At 46.9% G+C, this 13,153-nt stretch overlaps 1 protein-coding gene across 1 annotated transcript; it reads left to right on the forward strand.

Annotated features, from left to right (window-relative positions):
- The first annotated feature begins 5,011 nt into the window (after nucleotides 1-5,011).
- Cd24a (CD24a antigen) lies at nucleotides 5,012-10,108 on the forward strand. The gene is made up of 2 exons (NM_009846.2): nucleotides 5,012-5,165; nucleotides 8,447-10,108. Exons 1-2 carry the CDS (start codon nucleotides 5,097-5,099, stop codon nucleotides 8,606-8,608), a joined length of 231 nt encoding a protein of 76 aa, NP_033976.1. The 5' UTR covers nucleotides 5,012-5,096; the 3' UTR covers nucleotides 8,609-10,108.
- Nucleotides 10,109-13,153: the final 3,045 nt, after the last annotated feature.

Consider the following 13,153-nt stretch of genomic DNA (forward strand, 5'->3'; position numbering starts at 1 on the left):
AAATAGGTTAAGAATTTACCATAGTGATATCTTCACGTAACACACATACATATACATACACATATAGCATATATACACATAATACATATAATATATAAAGAATATAATGTCCTTTTGCACTCTTTAGTGACTTTATATTATTTAATAGTATAGATATGTTAATTTCTCTAACTAGGTCTCGGTTTTTGGATAGTTAAGTGTTTTTCAGCCTGTTACCAAACAGCAACTAATTATTGCACATTACTCTGTACAAGTCAGTTTTATTATAGTTGATGTTTTGAGACAGAGTTTCTCTGTGTAGCCCTGGCTGTCCTGGAACTCATTCTGCTGACCAGGCTGGCCTCCAACTCAGATCCACCCGCCTCTGCCTCCCAAGTGCTGGGATTAAAGGGTGTGCCCCCACCAGGCTGTACAAATATATCTTTGGACTAAATTTAGCATTAGAATTGGCAGAGGGAGACATGCTGTATTAACACCAATAGATGCATCCTTTCCTACAGATCTAAAAGCGTTTTCTCATATCCCTGCAGGACAACACTTCCTAAAACTCTGAACTCACAGTTTGACCAAAGGCATTAAGAGGGTGCCTTCTTTTTATTTAATTCCCTTAAACAGTAGCAACTTCCACACAGGGACACTTCAGCATGGGCCACCTTACTCAGTTTGCATCTAAACATAGTCTGGACTGTTTCTATTTACAGCTGTTTTCTTGTTGGGTGAAGCTGACCATCTGGGAGAAATTGAAAAAAAAAAAAAGCTATAGGAGAAAAAACCCCATAACTCTAAAAGAAACTCACTGTGGCTTATTAGCTTCCAGAGGATCAAAAATTCAGGATTTTTTTTTAAAAACAAAATTCAGGGCTTTTTGTTAGATGAAAAATATATCATCTCTGTCTAAATCTACTTATTATTTTGACAATGAGCGTTAATAATCCATGTGGCCAGCAGAGGGCAGCACATCCCCATAGAGTGTCCAGGAGACGCCTTCAGCAGGGACTTTGGACCACATTAGCAAGAATACTAACCCACTTTGTCACTTCCCCGCCTCCAGGCTTGGGGCTGGTGAAAGAGAGGAACAAAGCTTGCCTAAAAGACCAAGACAAACTGAAGAACTGAATGCCAGCTAAGTGCAGGGCAGCATAGAAACAGGAAAGAAAGAAGTATTGTAAAACCAGCATCATTAAGTAGAAGGGGATTTTAATTAAATGTGATTATTTCAGGCACTGTTTACACAGCAAAGCCCAGAAAGTATACTTTATTGTATTAATATCTCACTTCACATCCATTTTGCTAAAAATGTCAAATAATTTAGCTCTGTATTTAATCTTCTATTTTCCTAAAAATAAGACTTATCTTTTAAAAATCAAAATGCAGGTTAACCATATACTTTAATGTTAGTCCATTTATCCAATACTGAGTGCCAGGAGGAGAGGACATGGGGTGGACATAGTCTCTGCATTCCTGCCCTCACTCCCACGTACTGGGGATTGAACCCAGGGCCTTGTACACGCTAGGCCAGTTGTAGTACTGAGCTACATCCTCCGCCCTGACTCCTGTTTTTTTGTTTTGTTTTGTTTTTGTTTTGTTTTTTTTCAGCAAAGCAGAAAGGACTGGAAACCTGGGTCAGGAAGCTTTGTAACTTCAGAGGTGGTATCATAACTGGTTCTGCGGCTGGGGCCAGATTTCTTAACATCTCTGTTTTATTTCAGAATAAAAAACAATACGGATGCGCTGTCAACCTCACAGACCCACACACAAAACACCATGTGAGGGCGGGCATTTCGGGCCACACAGCCACACAGATGGCTTAACAGGAAGACAGCCCGATGACTTGAGTCTGAATTCTGCAATCCACTTGGTAGCAAGACAACACAGTCCTCTGACTGTCACATGTGTGCTGTGGCACATGTAGACCCCCCTCCTCCTCCCCCAATGATAAAAGTAAGAAAGCAAGTAAGTAAATAAGTAAATGGGCAAGGAGAGGAAAGGAAAAAAGAAACACAAAGATATGCAAAGATGCTGCTGGGGGAAAAGGAGTATGATTTAAAGAGCCACAGCATAACATAATGCCCACGGCAACAGCAGAGGCAGCTTGCTGTGTCCTGTGAGCCAGCACTCTGCTAAATGTTGGAATTAGTTCAGTTAGGGCCTTATCCTTTGCATGTGGGTCCACCAGACAGGCGTTGTACTCTAGGCGTTGGGAGGTGGGGATGCTCACGAGAAGTCAGACAGGATCCTAGGAACGGGCAGAACAGGCTGGACCCAGAGTCTCTTGAGTGCTGCACCTGTCTGGTGGCCAGCCTTCCTCTCCGTTGAGCACAGAGGAACTGTATGCCCTGCCATTACAGTCTTACCCAGGACAGGACCAACATCCAAAATGTCCAGAATGCGGTGATTTCCCCAGCGTTCTGGAGGCTGAGGCAGGAGGAATCCGAGTTCAAGGCCAGCCCAAGATACACAGCGATTGTCAAACAGCAACCAGAAAGCACGTCATAGGCAATTCCATGAAAACCAGAGAAAACTGACCTTACTAGTTACCACCGTTCACACACATATTAATACATGAACAATCAGTTTCAAAACCACTCCATGCTACAGCTTCTCCAGAAAGTGTAAATTGGTCATGTTCTAAAGAAGAACTGGGGTTAACGTTAAGATTCCTTCTAGTGGCAGCTTGAGCTCTTGTTGCCTAAGAGAAAAGCGAACCGTGGAAAGCTGGAGGAGCAGGACAGCTCACCAGCAGCCAGCTCAGAGCGGGGCTCTTACACTTGAGGCTTCAGGGGTCATAGGTCAGGACACCCCCTTCTGGGCACAGAATGGCCAACATCCTGCAAACACAGAATCGGTCCGTTCCCCGGGAGATTCTGCACAGGTGGAGAACGGAACAAAACACCACATAGGAGCGAGCCTGCGGCTCAGCTCGCTGTTTCTTTCAAATCACACAGAGAGGTAAACGGGGAAGGTAACTGCTTTCTGTTTCCTGTTCCCTCCAGCCAAGGAGCAAATGCCAAGGGAGAGAGCTAAGAGCTAGGCACTGGAGCGCGCAACAGACACAGCAGTCTTTTGTGTTTGCTTTTGAGATAGGGCCTTGCTTCGTAACCTTGGATAGCCTGGAACTTGCTCATGTAGACCAGGCTGGCCTGGAACTTGCAGTGAGTGATCTTCCCGCCTGTGCCTTCTTAGAGCTTGGTTTCCAGGCATGCACTATCACAGCTGGTGTACATTAATTGCTTAATAACACATCGGTTACAGTGTCACCATCACCTGCGTTTTACAGAAGAAGCAGCCCCAGCTTTTTGTCCAAAGTAAAAAAGAAAAAAAAAAAAAAAAAAAAAAAAAAAGAATGTCTCATAGCATTTGGGCCGATACCTGGCTCCAGAGGCTGTGTTGTTAACTACGGCACCAACACATTTCCTTAAACTAATACCGAGAGGGAGGGGAGAGAGATCAAGTTGGAGGAAGGAGGGGCAAGAATGGAGAACTGAGGGGCAGAAAAAACAAGCCTAGGGCACAAAACAAAACAAAACCCCCAAACCAAATGGAAGCCAGGAATAACTCCAGGAGTAGCCCCATAGCCTGTTGTCCTGAAGAAACTCTGAAGACGGCGCCCTTGGGGTTAGGCGCTATTGAGTCAGTCCTTGCGCCACCCTGGGAGAGGAGCGCCGCCGTTGCTGGGCACAGAACGACCTTTCTATACAGTGTGCTAACTGTTAAACAGAAAGTTCACTGGCGCTATACAAAAATTCCTGTGCGCCCAAGCACACCTCACACGTGGAAAGTTACTGAGCGGTTGTGGCTGACTTGGTAAGGCTCAGGCAGCCACAAACCAACGACTGTGGAGTCCATTGTCAGCTTGCTGCCATAAAACTTTGTTTTTACGAGGCTGTTCTGCAAAAATTGAAATTTAAACAAATTTCCACCGTTGCTAGGTTTGCTTTGTTTTGCTTTAAGGTCTGTAAAACACGTGGGCTAAACTTTAAATAGGAAGGTCCTAAACCCTGTGATTAAAGATTAGAAAATATTCTACCACTAAGTTGTTTTAAAGTTTGCTTTGAAGTTTTCACAAAAGAAGGTCGAAAGAAAGATTCCACTAAAATGTACAGACGGATGACTAATCTTTCTGAATCGGTTTGTCAAATTACTTAAAGGCAACTATGGGTGGAAATGGCTTGAATAAGAAAGCGTTCGAACGCTGAGCAAGTACTGTGCCACAGAGGCAGAACAAGCACGTCCCCAGAAACGTGGAGAATACTGGGACCGAAACCCAGTCCCTCGCAATGTCCCGCCCCGTGGCCGAGCGCAGCTGGCTGTTGCCTAGGTCCGGTTGGATGCTCCCGGGTATGGCCGGGTGCGCGATGCTTGATGCAGCACTAGAGGAACTCAAAACACAAAGCAAGCAGCCAGGGGCGGCCGCCCAGCCGAGCATACTCACGGCTGGGGCCCGGGATCCTGGCGATCCCTGCCGTGCAGCCGCCAAGGGACAGTGCGTGGCGACGCCCGGTCTCCTCCTCGCCAACCCCGCGCACCACGGCCCGGGGACCTGCCAAGCCTGTCCCGTTCCCCCTTGCAGCCGGCACTTGACAAAAACCAGCCCTGAGCTCCGCGCAGTCTGCGCGGCGCCCGCGGCTTCGACTTTTCGTGTTGGGGGGTAAGATGGCAGGGCCGGGGAAACAAAGGAAACTTGGGCCGGCCGGCGTGTGTGGTTCGTGTGCTCGCCCCAGGTCCCGTGTGGGAGTCGCCTGCGCCTGTGCATGCAGCCTGCCCGGGGAAACCCTAGCTGTGCCAGAGCCCGGGGCGCCCGCCCACCTGCCGCGCTGGCCGCCCCGGGACATCCCAAGTCACCCCGGGCCGGTGCAGGCGGCGGGGGAGGGGCCGTGAGAGCCGCACAGGAGGGTGGGGGTGGGGGCGGGGAGGCGGCGGGGGAGGAGGAGAGCACGGGTGGGCGGGCGCCGCACGTCACGGCTATTGTGGCTGTCCCGGTATATAAGGTCCCGCCGGCCGGCCGCGCTCCCCACCTTGCCTGCGCCCGCGCGAGCTTAGCAGATCTCCACTTACCGAACATCTAGAGAGTCGCGCCGCGCGCCGACGGAGCGGACATGGGCAGAGCGATGGTGGCCAGGCTAGGGCTGGGGTTGCTGCTTCTGGCACTGCTCCTACCCACGCAGGTGAGACCCTGTTCTCGATTGGGCACTGGAGACGCGTCCTGGGGCTTGTGTGTGTGTGTTCGCGCGCGCGTAGGAGGGGCAAAGTCTTTGCCTCCGGCCAGGCACTGGGGTAGGGGGAGAATTTTGTGTAACTGACTTGGGGAACTCGTGGTGTGGATTCCCTCGAGAGAGCGCCCCCTTCCCTTCTCACGGAAGGTCTTCGCGCTCCCTGCGAACCACACAAAGAGAGGGAACGGTCCCCTTCGGGGGAGCGTGGCACACGCCCATCCTCCACCGTCCAAACTGGTTTGGAGATCACCCAGGAAGCCCTGGTTGTGGCTTTATCTCCCACAGGTCTTGAAGCTTAGTTAGGGACCTCCCGACTGCACAAACTCTCGCGGTGCGACCCCACACCTCCATCCCTGGCCACCTTAGGAGCCCCATCCCAACCTAGAATCCCCGGGCATTATAGAGACGGAGGGCAGGACTGTAGTGTCCCGATTCTCCGTCAGGCTTTGTCCTAGTCCACAGACGCTTCCTCTCTTAGATTTGTCCCGGGTACAGATCTTGCCCCCCAACGCCATGGGTGGCGCTGCTCTAGCTGCGTTAGGGTGAAGGCGCCGCGCCCAGAATGAGACCTGGAGCTGAGCCTGAGAGACTGGGACGGGACTCAGAGAATCCGACTGTAGCTTTTCACTGCGGTTGGTTCGCTTAGGGATGTCCCTAGGGCTTTTTGCCCCTGAAAAGTTGGGAGCGCCGGATTTTTGGTCCCTAGAGATCCAGGGTCCGGGCTCACCTGGGAGAGCAGCCCAAGAGCTTGAGGCGCGCTTCGTCTTCCCCTTCTCAGGCAGGGTAACTATACCCCATTGTCTTCTCGCTGCGGGTTGACTGTGCCCCGGGGCCTTTCTCAGTTCACCCGATCCCCCATCTAGGAGGGGCTGGGCATCGTGAAACTGGTTGGTCTCACTCAGATTCCCTTCTCCCCAGGGCGCCCCCCCCCCCCGAAATGTTGAGAGGGAGGTGTTGGTTAAACAAATCAAGGGAGATTGGTGGAGAAAAACTGTTTAATGCCAATTTAATAATTAACGTAAAATTTTGTTGATGGTGTTAGAGAGGACCTCTAGACTCAGACTGAACATTGGGCTCCTTTTTCATCATCATTATTATTATTATTTAGTTTTTTTGTCACCTGCTGTACTAAAAGCTCTTTGTATAAATGAAGAGCGGTTACTTTCCGGTACCCCTAAGACAGGCTCCCTGTTTTAAACAACTTAGCATATTAATGTTTTCCTTTTTGTGTGAATGCCACTTCCCGATAGGACAAGCTCTCTTACACACAGTAGGCACCCAGTAAGTATAATTGACTGGATCAGGTGTGGCTAATCTACTTTGGACACAATTTGCACATTTCTTCAGTCAATATTTGGTTAATGACCTTACGCCTGTAGAACAAAAGGTGCTGATGTGGGAGGGCTTATCAAGGGGCCGCCGAAAGTACGTGTGGCTAGATTCTTTGCTGGGTGCCACGTCGCCCTCTCTCTTGCTTGTAATCGGAAGCTCTAGCAAGCCCTGGCAAACCCTCCTTTCAGTGAGGGCTAAAAACTCGGATCAGCCTTTGTTCCATGACAAAGGAGAGTATCACGTGCCTCGCCGGACTGTGCATTTCACGGCTTGCAAAAGCAGCGGTGAATGTGCCACTAGGTTGCTGGGACACAGGGAAAGCCTTGGTTTCGGTCACAGCGTCTAGTCAGTCACCAGGCAATGAGCTGGTGAAATTTAACTCCAAACCCCGCCTTATGTGAAAGGGAGGATGTTTTAACTGAAATCCTTCTGCCGCAGAGCAAGGAGTCTCCGATATTTATTTGAAATGCAGATTAAATTAATCACTGTTGCTGCTAACCTCTGGCGCTGGCAGTGAAGCCTGGCCCCTGAGCGACATCCCTAGGGTGGCCAGCTCCCAGTTTTCAATTTGAGACATTTTTTTTTTCAGGTTTTGGGAAGGGTTATAATTTCAAGATTTCAAATGAGCAGATAGGATACCCAATGTCCTTTTCAGTTTTAAATGTTAAGATACTTCCTTAAAGCAGGCTGTGTGAAGCCAGAGACTCAGCATATCAGGCCAGGCTGTGTGGTCCAGCAAACTCTTAGATCTCAGTCACCACGCAAGTCACCATGCAGACACACGGCCCCTACGCCTCCCTCCCCCTGTTTTGATTGGTTTTGAGATAAGCCCCACTATGAACTGCTGACTGGGCTGGGTTTTTGTTGTTGTTGTTGACTAGAATTTAGAGAGACCTGCCTGCCTCTGCTTCCTCCTGAGTGCCAAGATTAAAGGTGTATGCCACAATTCTTGGCCACACCCAAATTTTCTTCTCTCTCTCTCTCTCTCTCTCTCTCTCTCTCTCTCTCTCTCTCTCTCTCTCTTTCCAGGAATCAAATCTCATAATAGATGGTTGTAAGCCACCACCATATGGTTTCTGGGATTTGAACTCAGAACCTCTGGAAGAGCAGCCAATGCTCTTAACCTCTGAGCCATCTCTCCAGCCCAGGTTTTATTTTCTTGAGACAGAGTCTAGGCATAAAACCCAGGCTGGCCTTAAGGCCTAGATCTCTCGGGTTTCATTCTCTGGTGCTAGGGTTACAGATCAGAACCACTGACCTGGCTCGATTACAGTTTCAAAAATTTTAAGCAACTTTAAAATATCCCCTTGTCTAGGGAAATAGGAAACCTAGCCTGCAATGTTAGCCAATCCATATAGTATCTGAAACCGGATTAACCAGCTACTTTATTACACTGTGCAGAACTAGACACATTTATGCTCTTGGCAGTCTGGAGAACTCTGTTTTTGAGACCGACGGTCTCATGTAGCCAAGGCGGGACTGGAACTCTTGACTCTTCGCCTCTGCTTTCCAAGTGCTGAGATGGTGAATCACCACATTGGGCTTTAAGAACTTTTGTTGTTACTATTTGCATTCTTTAGGTATCCATGGCGGTGGTTTTTAAAACTAAAGAGAATTATTTTGGTGAGATTTCAAGCGAGAATGATTTCAGGAATTCAGAATTTGAAATGCGGCTAAGAGAACAATGTGGGGAAAAAAGAGTCTTAGGGCGGATCAGGGACTGGAGAGTGTAATTCAGTGGTGGAGCGTGAATACTTAGTGTCCCTAAGACCCTGTGTTTGGCTTCTACCTGCAGCTACAGAGACTATTATCTGCTTGAGTGTTATTACAGAGTGCAAATGGAGATAGCTGTGGATGGTTCTGAAATTTATCTGTGATTTCTTTTTCCTTATTTATTTTAGATTTACTGCAACCAAACATCTGTTGCACCGTTTCCCGGTAACCAGAATATTTCTGCTTCCCCAAATCCAAGTAACGCTACCACCAGAGGGGGTGGCAGCTCCCTGCAGTCCACAGCTGGTCTCCTGGCTCTCTCTCTCTCTCTTCTACATCTCTACTGTTAGAGACTCAGGCCAGGAAACGTCTCTACTTCCCCATCTTCTACACCTACCCCAAATGGCAACCACAAGTCCAATGTGATCAGGAAGAAACAGGTCCACCTCGAATTGGCTGTTACCATATCTCAACAGAAAACACGGAGAATTCGAAATTCGACGGGATTAAAGGACGCGTGAAAGGTTTGAGAGAAGAGAGATGCCGCTATTGAATCTGCTGGAGTTTTACATCCCAAGATGAAGACAGCATTCAGAATTGATGTGATTTCCTTGAATGTGGCTTAGGAAATGTGGACACTTAAAACTCTCACTTGAAATTGGGCACAGGTTTGATGTAGAGATAAGGACGGGGTGCGGAATGGAGACCCATTTTGTCATTGATTCATCTGACCGATAAGGCCATAGTGCAGTTAGGTGATATTCGAAAGCTTCTTTGATGCTCTTTATGTATATGTTGGAAGGAACTACCAGGCGTTGCTTTAAATTCCCAATGTGTTGTTTCGTTACTACTAATTTAATACCGTAAGCTCTAGGTAAAGTTCCATGTTGTTGAACTCTGACTGTTCTCTTTGGAATTGAACGTTTTGCATCCTCCTCCTGTGGCTTTAGGTCTGACATTGTATTTGACCTTTACTAGTAATTAACATGTGCCAGGCAATGGTGGATTGGAACCCATCCCCAAGTCCAGCCACCACTGAATAAATCTGATTTCAAAAGTCAAACAGTAGACATTTCCCATTGTCGTTTCTCACTCACCACAAGCACCAAATTCACTAGAGTACACTGGTTCCAGAGAGCAGAATCATGTTGGCCTTGGCTAATTTCAAAATGCTGTCTTTTACTTTGGTATATGTTGAGGGCTTTTCATAATTTAAAGTGTGTTCTGTTAGCAAGGCAAAAATTATGAGTCTTAATTCTACAGGCAAATATGCAAAGGAGCCAAAACTGTAAACCCAGCATTTGGGATGTGAAGACTGGAAGCTAACTCTCATTGAATTCACAAAGTCTTTTATACAATTTCTGTACATACTTTTTTTTTTTTTAAGAGAAAAACAAACGGTGGATCAGAATAGCCACGTTTGGAATACTTTGGTTATCCATTCATATTTTTAGATAGTTATTGGTCCTGTGCCTGAAAGGGGGCTTGGTTCTACCGTAAGTTTTTCCAATTTCCTTGATATACACATACCTTCTAAAACCTAGACATTTCCTGAAAAAAATCTTTTGTTCGCATGGTCACACACTGATGCTTACCCGTACAGTAGTCTTGATAACCAGAGTCATTTTCTCCATCTTTAGAAACCTTCCTGGGAAGAAGGAGAGCTCACAGACCCGAAGCTACTGTGTGTGTGAATGAACACTCCCCTTGCCTCACACCTGAATGCTGTACATCTATTTGATTGTAAATTGTGTTTGTGTATTTATGCTTTGATTCATAGTAACTTCTCATGTTATGGAATTGATTTGCATTGAACACAAACTGTAAATAAAAGAAAGAAATGGCGGAGAGAGCAGTCTGTTGAATTTATTTACTTACTTTTTAAAAAGACTTATTTATTTTATGTATGTGAGTATATCGAAGTTGTTTTCAGACACACCAGAAGAGGGTATCAGATGGTTGTGAGCCACTGTGTGGTTGCTGGGAATTGAACTCAGGACCTCTAGAAGGGTAGCCAGTGCTCTTAACCACTGAGCCATCTCTCCAGCCCCCAGTCTGTTGAATTTAAAGTGTTTCTTGAGCAATAATTATGGGTGATCATGGCTGTTAAGGGATATATCTTGTTCTACTAACTAGAACATTACATGCTGTCTATTTTTGAAAGGCCAGCTAGCAGCAGGTTTGGTTTCCTCCCAAAGCTGCTCCCCCCCTTCCAAGTGCTGGGAATAAAGGCGTGTGCCTCCACGCCTGTCTCTAGTTGACATCTTTAAGCTTTTAAGGTTGTACACCTACTTGCTCAGCAACTGAGAGCCAGCTGTGTGCCAAGGTACCCATGACTGATGAAGTTGGCTGGGGAGAGAGTCTTTGAGATGAGAGGTCTCTGGTTTGCCAGGCAGGGCTCTTAGGACAACACCAGCAGGGCAGGGCTCTGGGACCACAGATTGAGAACCCACAATGGCCTTGAACCTTAGACCTGAATGACAGGTGTTGGTGGGAGAACATGAGCGGAAATTTTCGTGGAATGAACAGCTTCTAAGTCACCTCTACTTTCTCTTACCGGCCCAGAGGTCTACACCTCACTTTGGTTTTCTAAATTGGCTCTCCCCTGCTTTTTCCATATATCAAACACATTCCTGGATTCCTAACATCTTTACTGTGATTCAGGGACCACCAGAAAGGGCAGGCTGGAAACTGCTGTTCTTAGGCAGAGTTCCATAAGAAACCTCAGGTCTACCCTTTAAGACTTAGATGATCTGGAGCTCTCTTCAATGATGTCTACAGATTGCCCTCCCCGCTGCACCCCACTCCGCAGCCATATGAAGTATACTAGGTTGGTGTGGGGGTAACTGAGAACTACTTATTGACATGTAAACTGGTCACCACAGTTCATTGTCTCAGCATGTTTTGTCTCCAGATGAACAATAGCCTCTCTCTAGTAGAGAAGTGTCTTGCACACAAACAGAAACATTTCCCAGAAGTGCCAGTGTCGTTCATTCATCCTACTTTGGTTTAAGTGTCTGATTGTTTTTTGTTTTGGAAACTGTCTCATTCTGTATGTAGCCTAGGCTGGTCTCAAACTTAGGGTGGTCTTACCTCAGTCTCCTGAGCCCCGGGCTTGTGTCGTCACACCCAGCTTTTCTGTGTTTTGTTTTTTGGTTTTGTTTTGTTTTGAAACAGGGTTTTGCTATGTGACTTAGGCATACTATGTAGCCTGGGCTGGCCTTGAACTCATGGACATCTGCCTCTGTTTCCTGAGAGCTAGAGTTACAGATGTGTGTCACTTATGTTCACTCTTAGTATCCTGTGATTTATGTTAGATATTACTGAAAATTATTACTAAATCTTGTCAGTTGTAGATACGATGGGAGAATGTAATTTACAGGCCACATGGCTACTGCTAGTATTTCCAGCTTTCTTCTTCCTCACCAATCCCGGACTTCCTTTCTGCCCATAAGCACTTCATCTAGTTGTGGATCTTAGACTGGCAGAGTGACCCAAGCTTTCATTTGAAGTTTGTTATAGCTGTCTCTGGACATTAATCACAGGGCATGGTAGTAGCAAGAGAATCCCTAAGATTTTCCTTCACTGCCCCTCCCTTCATCTCCCTTTCCCTCCCCTCCTTCTCCCCCCTCTTTCTTTTCTCTCTTCCATTTCCTCTCTCTCTCTCTCTCTCTCTCTCTCTCTCTCTCTCTCTAAGATTTATTTATTTTATGTATGAGTACACTGTAGCTGTCTTCAGACACACCAGAAGAGGGCATCAGAACCCATTACAGATGGTTGTGAACCACCATGTGGTTGCTGGGAATTGGACTCAGGACCTCTTGAAGAGCAGTCAGTGTTCTTAACCTCTGAGCCATCTCTCCAGCCCTGCCTTGCATTTTCTGAAACAATGTTTCACTTCCTAGGCAAGTCTGGAACTTACGGCCTCTGGCCTTTTCCTGCCTCAGCCTCCCAGGCTGTAGGATTAAGATGTGTGACAACTATGATTGGTTTAAAGGTCTGTTTTTCAAGCCTATTTTGCCTTAACTTCCCTTGTATAGTAGCAACCTAATTTCTCCTTGGTAACCAGGATCGTTGTTGACTAGAACAAGCCCTTTGTTCATATTTTGATGCAGAAGTTTGAGTCCTTAAGTGACTGGAAGCTGTCTCAACTTCTTATTCCATGGGATCCTGGCTGTGTCTCCTGATGGAAGTTTCCTCTTCCTCGTTTTTCTTTTTTATTGTTACTTGCATTGTTGGGGCTGGAACCGAAAGCCTCACAGGACCATGCTGGATCACTGAGCTAGGCCCTAGTCTGGTTGGAATTAGTCTTTCTTTAGAATCAAGACTTGTAGATGAGCAGGGCATGGATCTTAGACAGGAAGTAACATTTTTGCTAGTGGATCTCTAGGAGTAATAGTGGTGCCAATTTCATTTCCACCGTTGATTCTGGGTCCATGAGACCATTGGAGAAACGGCACCATATCTAGCACATGCATAGCTCCCAGGAAGACATAGCCCCTGAAAGGTGTTACCTCTAGTTGGCATGACAATACTTTTTCAAAGGATGTTTTTCTTCTGTTAGGCCAGCTGCTTCAGGATAATATGGAATCTGACTAGTTCAGCTAATTCTTGACCATGAGCCCACTGTCACACATCAGTGGCTGCAAAGTGAACTCCTTGGTGAGAAGGAATACAGTGTGGACTACCACGAGAGAGGACCAAGGATGGGTGAGAGTCTGGTCAGAGAGAGCATGCAGAAAGAGCAAGTCCATATACAGAATACATCTACGTATCCAAGAAAGAACCAAATGCAGCCGCCCCTCCTGTGATGGAAGAGACTCAACATAAGTATCCTTCCCCCCAGTGATGGGTGGGCCAGCCTGCGGAATGGTGACTGCTAGGGACTGAGTGGT

This window comes from Mus musculus, chromosome 10 (assembly GCF_000001635.26).
Source record: "Mus musculus strain C57BL/6J chromosome 10, GRCm38.p6 C57BL/6J".
Lineage (NCBI taxonomy): Eukaryota > Metazoa > Chordata > Mammalia > Rodentia > Muridae > Mus > Mus musculus.